The sequence below is a fragment of the Solanum stenotomum genome, chromosome 5 (assembly GCF_019186545.1).
Source record: "Solanum stenotomum isolate F172 chromosome 5, ASM1918654v1, whole genome shotgun sequence".
Lineage (NCBI taxonomy): Eukaryota > Viridiplantae > Streptophyta > Magnoliopsida > Solanales > Solanaceae > Solanum > Solanum stenotomum.
The window spans coordinates 49,993,255-50,002,994 of NC_064286.1; the positions used below are offsets into that span (position 1 = coordinate 49,993,255).

The window sequence follows — 9,740 nt, forward strand, 5'->3', positions numbered from 1 at the left end:
GCAATACTATGTAAGCAACACCAAGGGTCGTAGTTAGGCCTAGTCGTAGTAAAGTAACAAGTAGGGGTTTGCATCAAATCGGTTCAGTTTTATATTTATTGATTTTTGATTTTTAAATACATTAAATCAATAATTAAATTAATATGATATTTTTTATCGATTTTTTATTTTTGGTTTAGCCAATAAGAAAATATTTATCAAATAAATATATGATTTCTCTAAAAAAAATTTCGTGACAAGAGAATAATGTAACTTACACGTGATCATAAAATAAAAACAATAATAACAAACATGAAAAGAACTATACATGTGTAACACAATGAGAAATTAAGAGGAATAGAGTTATTATTTTAGATTTTGAGTTTTGACGGTTTGTATAATGTGTAGTTGTAAACTCAAAGCCACAGTAAAATATGATTTGAAGGCTAAATGCCAAAGACATTGAGATTAATATTTAATATTTATGTATAGGTAAAAATAATAAATTACTATAGTCTTAATGGGTTACCGGCCTACTCAATAACCCAATATTAAAAATCAATACCGAAACAATAACCCAATTTTTTTAATTATAAAACCATTAAAAACAATTAACTCAATAACCAATAGCAATAAACCAATAACACTTTTTTTGGGTTCGATTTATTAGTCATTCAATTTTTGTACACTCTATTCTTTTATCCTTAATCCAAAAATTTCGATTTCAAATTCAATACATGTATCCAACACCGATAAAAAAACTGTGTAAGCACAAAAAAGGAAGTTCAAACGCAGAAAAGTTAGACTAGAATAGAAATAAAAAAACAAAACAGAGACATGGAGAGAGAAATATAGATAGATACATATATATATATATATCTCTGTAATCTAGAATAGTAGTAGAAATGAAGAAAGAAAAGGTCATTCCCTTTGCAGCACAAACACATCTTTCTCTGAAAAGTTAAACACATGAAAATCACTGTTTCTTCATCATTCAACCATTTTCATATAACCCATTTTTCTCCTTTTATCTAATCTTCAAACAACAAAACAGAGCTTACAAAGCTTTAAAAAAAATCCTTTCTTTGGATACCCACATAGTAATTATCTTTTTCCTTGAGAAACAAAGTTGGTATATACCATATAGTATAAAATAGACACCTTTTTTTTTTCTGTCTCCAGTTTGCCCCCTTTTGTTCTGTTGATACTCGAAGAGGGTATAAGTTTTTTTCAAGAAATCTGATAGATTTTGCTGTGAAATGGGTGGTCGTTCTTCCAAATTCTCTTTCTGCTGTTGGCATTCAAGCCGTAAACCATCTCCTCATGATTTATCTGATCTGGGTATTTTTTTTCTTTCTTTTAGAAAATCTCTATTTTCTATGTGATTTTGTTTGAATGGGTTGATGCCATTTGCTGTTCTTGTTCGTTTTGTTAGTTTATTAGTGTAATCTGTGCAGAGAATGGAGGGGAAAATGGGAAAAACGCGTCGCCGAGTTTTACTGAATTCAGTCTTGATGTGCTGATGATTGCAACTGAAGGATTTTCTGCGGATAACATTGTGTCTGAACATGGAGAGAAAGCCCCAAATGTGGTTTTTAAAGGGTTGCTGGAGAATGGTCATTGGGTTGCTGTTAAACGCTTCAATAGGTCTGCTTGGCCAGATTCTCGCCAATTCTTGGTAAGCTTTGATGAAACTCTAGTTCTTTTATTGAATTATTATGTGTAATCATAGAAAAAGGACACATTTATTTACTTAAAGTGGGGCTAATTCTTTGTTGTGCACATGAAAAGATTTGTTTTTGATAGGTGGTAGTAGACACTAAGTTAGACCTTAGCCTGCTTTAATCAGAGGCAGATCCAAGATTTAAAATTTATGCGTTCCTACTGCAAAATTTATGGTTAGATATTTATAGATGTTTGGTGAATTTCTTAATGCATTTACAAGGCCTAAGAAAAAGCTACTGGTTCCTGTAAACCTGTAAACTGTACTCTTAAGTCCGCCACTGGGAATACAATCATGTTGAATTGTGTATGGCCACCTTATCTAAATGCTCAGAGAAAGAGAGTGAGAGCACATATTTGTCATAGTTCAAGCTTTGTCAACACAATTTCTTTTTGATCTATCCAATTTATTCTACCAGTTTGTATGTTGAGCTTTGTTTTGGACATTGTTTATGTAATGCACAGGATGAGGCTAAAGCGGTGGGGAATCTGAGAAGTGAGAGACTGGCGAATCTACTTGGATGTTGCTGTGAAGGGGAACAAAGGTTGCTCGTGGCTGAGTTCATGCCAAATGAGACCCTTGCAAAGCATTTATTTCACTGTGAGATTTCACTCAAGTCTTGATTAAACGATACTTGAATCTTTATAACTGCAATGTGGAGTGTAGGAGCATTATGTTATAACTCCTTGAAGCTGATGCGGTCTAGATCATAGAATTTCATGATTTAGCAGTCTAAGGGATATGATGGGGCGATGGGCTTAAAGAATTGTGTTCTCTAAGGGTAGATTGACTGTGATGTGCTGTTTCCTTAATTGTAGTATATCTTGACAAGGCTAATGAATCAGTTCATGAGTTGAGGGTAAATGCTGATATTTGATTTACTATGAAATGCAATAGGGGACAGCCAACCTATGAAGTGGGCAATGAGGTTGAGGGTGGCTTTTTACTTAGCTCAAGCTGTGGAATACTGCAGCAGTAAGGGTCGAGCAATATATCATGATCTTAATGCTTACAGAATCTTATTTGATCAGGTAAAATTAGTTTTACCTTCACGTTTGTTAACCTTAATAAGTTGCTGTTTGTGTGGCTTTGTAATTTTGTTTTGCATTCTACAGGATGGTAATCCTAGACTCTCTTGCTTTGGCCTGATGAAGAACAGTAGAGATGGAAAGAGTTATAGTACAAACTTGGCTTTCACTCCTCCAGAATACATGAGAACAGGTCAAATATCTGTTTTTCTTAGCTATTATTTACTCATCTTAGTGTTCTATATTGTGGACTCCTGGTGTCTTTTAGTTGTTTTCTGCAAAAAACTAGCTTTGAGAGGGTGCTGCTTTGTTAATTTATGTATTTCTTGCAGCCAGCAATTTCCTTTAGTACCATTATGATTTCATGCCTTTATTGAACTATTGCAAAAACTGAGACAAGTTTAATGATTGGCAGGAAGAGTGACATCTGAAAGTGTAGTTTACAGCTTTGGAACAATGTTGCTAGATCTTTTGAGTGGAAAACATATACCTCCAAGCCATGTAAGTTTTGAAATATTGTTGGACCCTTTTACTTGAAAATCATGTCATCTCTTAATGTGAAATCCATGTAACAGTGCACGTTATTGACTCTATTTTCAAAGTACCTAAATGTAAGCTTTTATTTTACCTTCCTGTAGGCACTTGATCTGATCCGGGTGAAGAATTTGTCGATGTTGATGGATTCTTGTTTGGAGGGTGATTTTTCTAATGATGATGGAACCGAGCTAGTGCGGCTTGCCACCCGTTGTTTACAGTATGAAGCACGTGAGAGGCCAAATGCAAAATCTCTTGTTAATTCTCTTATTGCCATTCAGAAAGAAACAGAGGTACAATCAAAGTTGCTGAATCCCCCTTGACTTGCGTTGAGATCATTCCAACATTTGAAGAGTTGCAATCTCTTTTCATATATGATATAGAAATAGAAGTGAGCGTATAATATACATTCTCCTTTAACTTTGACACTTGAAATTTGGTCGTCTGAGTTCTCAGTGAGGTTGGTTCTCACAATAGAACAGAAGTGTCTCCTGTGACCCTAGTTTATGTCGTCAACTATTCATGGAACTTGAAAGTGCATCCATGGTTGTGGAGTGACATTGAACACAATCTTCTGACTCTTGGATATGAAGCATGTTCTATTTATCTTTGTAAAATGTGCCTCAGAGTTAACTGACTAGATTTTTTTCCTTTTATTTATTTTTCAACTGTCTCGTACAACTCGATAAGAGAGTGATGGCTTAGTGGAAAGAAATCTCCCATCCCCAAGCATGAAAATGGTGTTTCAAGTCACATAGGGGCAAAAAATAGAAAAGTCTTGACGTCTTTAAAAGATTGTGTGTGCGGGGTGGGGTGGGGGAGTGTGGGGTGAAGTTTACCATATCAAACAAAACAATAATTATTGTATCAATAATGCTTGATGCTTATACTTCCTAATGATGGAATTCCAGGTACCATCACATGTTTTGCTGGGAATTAGACATGGAGCTGCAACCCCACCCCAACCATTGGTGTTGACAACAATGGGTGAAGCATGTTTGAGAAGAGATCTGACTGCCCTTCATGAGATATTGCAAAAGACGGGGTACAAGGATGATGAAGGAATTGCCAATGAGGTTTGTCCCTTTACTATTTATTGATGATGAATGATTTCCAAATGTACATTGTCCCTCTTGTTTCTCGAAAAGTAAGACTACGGAAGCTGCTTTCTTGCTAAAGTATTCTTTTCGTGATCTCACACACTTAATCTTATTCCCTCTCCCATTGAACACTTTGTATGAATGACATCCATTTTCTCAACATGTTTCTTCTACTGGTATCTTAGTTACCATCGACTTATTTCATTTTCTGCATCTTGCTTTTCCATATTTTCATTCCCTTGGCATCAGCTTTGTTTATACATTAATACAATCCTGCCTCCTCAACAACAACATACCTAGAGTAATCCCACATGTGGGGTCTTGGGAGGGTAGAGTGTTCACAACCTTACCCCTACCTCGTAGATATATAGAGACTGTTTCTGGTATACTTTCAACCCCACGACCAGAAAGGATAAAAATAGTGATTCAAGTTTGTTATCATGTGTATACTCTAATAATTCCCATGTAAGTGCCCACTTTCTTTTCCCTTTTAGAGAGATATTGTGCATTATTTCCATCAAATATCATTTCCAGTGGGACCTATGTTATCACTATTATGCCCTTGTAATATTCTCGTCGGTATGTAAGCATTCTAAGATGTTTTGTGTTAACTGTTATGACAGTAACTACTGGAATAATTAGAAGTAAGATATGCTAATGTTATATTGTGACTTTTCATAGTACAACACTCCATCGGTTAAAAACATGATAACATCTATTCAGCAGTCTATTCTCTTTCTTTTCCATTAGGTGTAAAAAAGATTCTCGATTTCTCCCTTTTTTTATTTTAACTCAAAATTTTCCTTTCTGTAGGGTAGTTTTTCTCATTACAGTGAACAAATTTGGGCTATAAAATTCATAGTTCCCCCTTGCCCTCTTGTATGTTTAATTTCGTCCGTCCCAAATGAATCTCTGCTTTGCTTGAACACTGTAATAGTATTCTTTTAATTGCTATTGTAGCTTGTCAGATCTCATGACAAATATACTTTGCTACCAAATACGTTTGTAATGTGTTGGCATTTACTTGAACCTCAGTCTTCCCAATGCAAAGGCAAATAATAGAGTGATATGATGGTCATGAACAATAATTCATTTGATTAGGGAGAAAATGAACTTATTGTTATGCTAGTTTTAGCATAAGAATTGAGTGATCTGTTGCTCTTCTTTCTTACTGTGTATTAGAGACACTTTGTGTAATACTCCTTTCGTTACCTACAATTATACCTAAGTTGATCATTGATATGTTTGCAGCTTTCTTTCCAAATGTGGACTAATCAGATGCAGGAAACCTTGAATTCTAAGCAGCAAGGAGATGCTGCTTTCCGAGCCAAGGATTTCATAACAGCCATTGAATGCTACACACAGGTATGACCATCTAAAATTGTTCATCGTCTTAATGATTCACGTCTACCTTTAACACAGTCTTACATTAATACTATTATTGTTGTATCAGTTCAATGATGGAGGGACCATGGTGTCACCAACCATATACGCGAGGCGCTGCTTGTGTTATCTGATGAGCGACATGGCACAAGAAGCTCTAGGAGATGCAATGCAAGCTCAGGTTATATCCTCTGAGTGGCCTACCGCCTTTTATCTTCAGTCTGTTGCCCTTTTTACCCTTGGGATGGAGAATGATGCCCAAGAAGCACTAAAAGAAGCCACAAAGTTGGAAGGCAAAAGGAGCAAAAATTAAAATACTAGTGTGTAGATTTACATTACTTGATTTTTCAAGTTTCTTATATTTAAAGGGCTTGTGATATAAAGTTGTTACTATGTCAATAGTTTATTTCTAAACTAAATTACTTTTGATTTTGTGCTCACATTCTGTCAAGGCATTGGAGAATTATATATTGCCCTCTCTTGCCCCTTTTGTTCTTGATTTGTTTAATAGAAATGGAATCTCAACTTGTTTGGCTATGCAGTTTTAACGTAGTAAGAAGGTGCTTTTTAAAAAAATAATATTTTGTTCTCCCTAGTGCCAATAAATCATGTTACGTATACTTGTGCTTGTAGATTTATTAATTTCTGTGGTGTTTCTCAACTTATTCAGAAACAATCTCTCTACCTCTACGAGATAGTGATACGATCTGCGTACATACTACCCTCTCCACCGACTCCAAACTCACAAATTTGCTTGTTTTGAGGATCATAAGTGATGAGACATTAAATTAAGATTCATTTAGAAACACATTATCCCACAACTCGAACACCAAGTCCCTTGTCTCTTTTCATATAATAATATAATTCTTAGCATCCCATGTGAAAAGAAGTACTACAACATAGTTGAGTGTGATGAAAACAATAGTAATCAAACAAAAGTATATCATAAACCGAATCTCTAACAAGTCAAGCAACCTATTACATGATGGGGTAACAAAAGAAAGATACAGGGCTTATTTTAAGATTTAAATCAGAGAAAAACTACCTAATTACACAAACATTTCTAGCTTAAATACTTATTCACTCTATAGGTTGAAATAATTACATATTGACTTGCTAATTAATAATTCCGTACCAAATTTCAAGTAACATACACCACTCCTTTAGATTTCAGGTCAGATACATGTATCTTTGATATCAAATACATTTTGATAGACAGATACATAGGGAGAGAGGCGAGCGAGAGAGTTAGTATATCCAGATACATACGAATCACACTTGGATATAATATATCTGAAATAAATTACATTTGATTTGCCCATATACATGAGATACATATATCTATGTGTCTTTGATAAAGTAAATATGGCACGAAAGATAATTTCGATAACTAAAATGAAAAATAAGAGACATGTAAAGAAAGAAAAACATTTTATTAAAGTCTCAGCAGAAGAAAAACTGGTGAACAGATTCTCTCACAACAACAATTTCGTATAAATCCTATGTAAAAATAAATCAACAATGAGATCAAACTCCCATTTCTTACTATACTACAATCTTAATAATATAAGAACAAATTCTCCTCTCCCTTTTCATGAACAAATTCCCAAGGAAAATAATTTTTAGAATATAGTATACATAATATATATAAATTAGAAAGAAGCAGGGGAAATATCAGGAGCACCAACAATAATATCTTCAGAAGCAATAGGAGCAGAAGCATCAGTAGCAGCAGCTCCACTGCTCAATAACTCAATCATTGCGCGGTGTGGGCTGCTCCTCTGTTTGCTGCACAAATCTGGCAAATATACTCCTGCAAATTTCAATTGAAATAAAGTAACGTTAATGAAAACAGAAAGAAAAATTGTGTGTATAATCATTTAAATAAACAAATCATATTATTTACCTTCTCCAGCAGCCAAGTTGAAGTAAAGATCAACAACGTTGGGGCAATTGCGATAACAAGAAGGGGAACAGAGTTTTGCAGTAAATTGAGGTTCAAGTAAAGAATCAGAAGAAATGCCAACAGAGTTTCTGTCAACACCACATGAGTTAATACATTCATTTGTTTCAATATACTCTGCTATGTTTGCAACAATAACTTCTGATGTCTTGCATTGATATTCTAATTTTCCATCTTCGTTTGCTGAATTCTCTAATAAACATCGCTTTCCGGATGATGAGATTGAAAATGAACAAATATTTGTTGGCAAGTTTTCACATGTGATTTCCCCTGTAACAAGATTTTGATATGTTATATATAATCGTAATAAAGAAAAAAAAAGTTAACTTGGTAATAGTTGGGTGTGGTTAGATTATGACCTATTGTTTAAACCATTTGGTTCGACTCATTTCAACTCAAGTAACTTTTGAACGAGTTATAAGTTCATCTATTTATTAACTCAATCCATTTTTACTTGCTCATTTGACACTTCTGCATAGTATACCTATCGATTGAAGTGAAATCTTGCATGTTGATAGGAGTCGTTGTTTTAAACTTTGGAAATAGTCTTTTCAAAAGAGAAAATGCAGGATAAGACTATGTAAATTTCCCGTTTGTATACGTATGTACATGTTAATTCATATTGATAACGAGCATGATATGATCAAAATTACGAAAATAAATTTAATATAAACATACCTAATGCGACTTGGAGGAAAAGGGTGGAAGCAAAGAAAAGAACAATGGAAGAGTGTTTCATGGATAAAGCCATTTTTCTTCTTTCTTTGTTCTTTTGGTTATTAAGAATGTGTTTTTTGTAAGGATTTATGTTGTAATTGAGAAATGGTTTCTTGAATATATATATATATATAGGGGAAATATGACAATGAGAAACCAAAGATGACATGAGGTCACACGTTTACTTTTTATGTTTGGTCGTTCCTTTTTTATTTTTATTTTTATTTTTGGGTGAGTGGTGTATTTGTATTGTAATTTGTTTTTGTTTTTGTTTATGAATTTTGAAAATTCAAATTCAAGGGCGAAGCTACGTGAAGGAAAAGAGATTCAATTTAATCTCTTCGTTTATAAATTATATCATGCGAATTATGCAAAAACGAGAAGTTGAATTTACTTGACATACGAAAATATTCTAACATGATATTTTAGTGCAATTTATGAAAATTCCAATTCCACCGCAAATTATACGTTAATGCAATATGAAGGGATTGCTCATGGCTGGTAGCTCAAAGGGTCAAAGTCCTTGTGTAAACATAGTGGAGCCCACGCGTTTGCTAAACTAATTATTTAATTAATTCTCTCTTTTTTTCTTTGCCAATTATAAAAAAAATTATTTCTTTGATTCTTATTATTTGTAGTACGTTTAGTCGTGCCTTGTAATTGATGACTAAAAACACACGTCTTTTTTTATGTCTGCTTGTTGAAGGTTTCAAACTCTTTAGATGTTTCTACGAAAATCAACAACTCCCAAAAATGAAAAGGTTTGTTATTTAGAGTGTAGCAAAGGGGCTCACTTGAATCCCTTCGGTAATAAATTACAATGTATAATTTTTTAATGTATATATAAATCTTAAACTTAAGATTAGAGATTGATTCAGCAGCGACTGATGTATTCAAATTTCATCTTAAGGTTTCGAGTTTAAATTCTAAACGTGTATTACATCAAAGCTTAAAGGTGGAAGAGGAATAAAAGTGTGTTTACTTGGAAATAACGTTCCATTCACAATACGCAGCATAATTAATTGATTGTCAAATCATTACTGGTTGAATTGGAAAAATATGAAGCCACAAATAATAGTGGACGTAGCGTGTAGCTGACGATGAGCGGTAAACGGTAGGACACTTGCAATTTTCTGTTAAGAAATTCCACATTTTGGTCTACGTTTTAGAATCTTCTATTTGGTTTGTTATGACCCACTAGACCAACCAATGCCACATTTTGCCTTACTATGCCAACTTTCTAATTAATTTACTTAGTGAGTTTGTTCTAAGGTTTGGCCCCTTCCCAAACTCCCTACCCTTGGTTGTGTTCA

The 9,740-nt window shown here is 34.0% G+C and overlaps 2 protein-coding genes across 2 annotated transcripts; one reads left to right on the top strand and one right to left on the bottom strand.

Annotated features, from left to right (window-relative positions):
• The first annotated feature begins 870 nt into the window (after positions 1-870).
• Positions 871-6,272, top strand: LOC125864396 (serine/threonine-protein kinase BSK5-like). Its single transcript, XM_049544374.1, has 10 exons — positions 871-1,320; positions 1,437-1,657; positions 2,167-2,302; positions 2,600-2,733; positions 2,818-2,923; positions 3,146-3,231; positions 3,369-3,557; positions 4,176-4,340; positions 5,616-5,729; positions 5,818-6,272. The coding sequence occupies exons 1-10, from the start codon at positions 1,239-1,241 to the stop codon at positions 6,058-6,060; spliced, it is 1,476 nt and encodes a 491-aa protein (XP_049400331.1). The 5' UTR covers positions 871-1,238; the 3' UTR covers positions 6,061-6,272.
• Positions 6,273-7,172: 900 nt separating this feature from the next.
• On the bottom strand, positions 7,173-8,533 carry LOC125864420 (uncharacterized). The gene is made up of 3 exons (XM_049544419.1): positions 8,389-8,533; positions 7,654-7,980; positions 7,173-7,560 (listed from the first exon to the last, which is right to left on the bottom strand). The coding sequence occupies exons 1-3, from the start codon at positions 8,459-8,461 to the stop codon at positions 7,400-7,402; spliced, it is 561 nt and encodes a 186-aa protein (XP_049400376.1). The 5' UTR covers positions 8,462-8,533; the 3' UTR covers positions 7,173-7,399.
• Between the last annotated feature and the right edge of the window lie 1,207 nt (positions 8,534-9,740).

Excerpts from the sequence above, each read along its gene's own strand:
- LOC125864396 (XM_049544374.1), top strand. The coding sequence starts at position 1,239 with ATGGGTGGTCGTTCTTCCAAATTCTCTTTCTGCTGTTGGCATTCAAGC. Across the intron at positions 2,924-3,145 it reads TCCAGAATACATGAGAACAG|GAAGAGTGACATCTGAAAGT; the intron begins GTCAAATATCTG and ends AATGATTGGCAG. Across the intron at positions 4,341-5,615 it reads ATGAAGGAATTGCCAATGAG|CTTTCTTTCCAAATGTGGAC; the intron begins GTTTGTCCCTTT and ends ATATGTTTGCAG.
- LOC125864420 (XM_049544419.1), bottom strand. The coding sequence starts at position 8,461 with ATGGCTTTATCCATGAAACACTCTTCCATTGTTCTTTTCTTTGCTTCC. Across the intron at positions 7,981-8,388 it reads TTTCCTCCAAGTCGCATTAG|GGGAAATCACATGTGAAAAC; the intron begins GTATGTTTATAT and ends ATCTTGTTACAG. Across the intron at positions 7,561-7,653 it reads CAACTTGGCTGCTGGAGAAG|GAGTATATTTGCCAGATTTG; the intron begins GTAAATAATATG and ends TGAAATTTGCAG.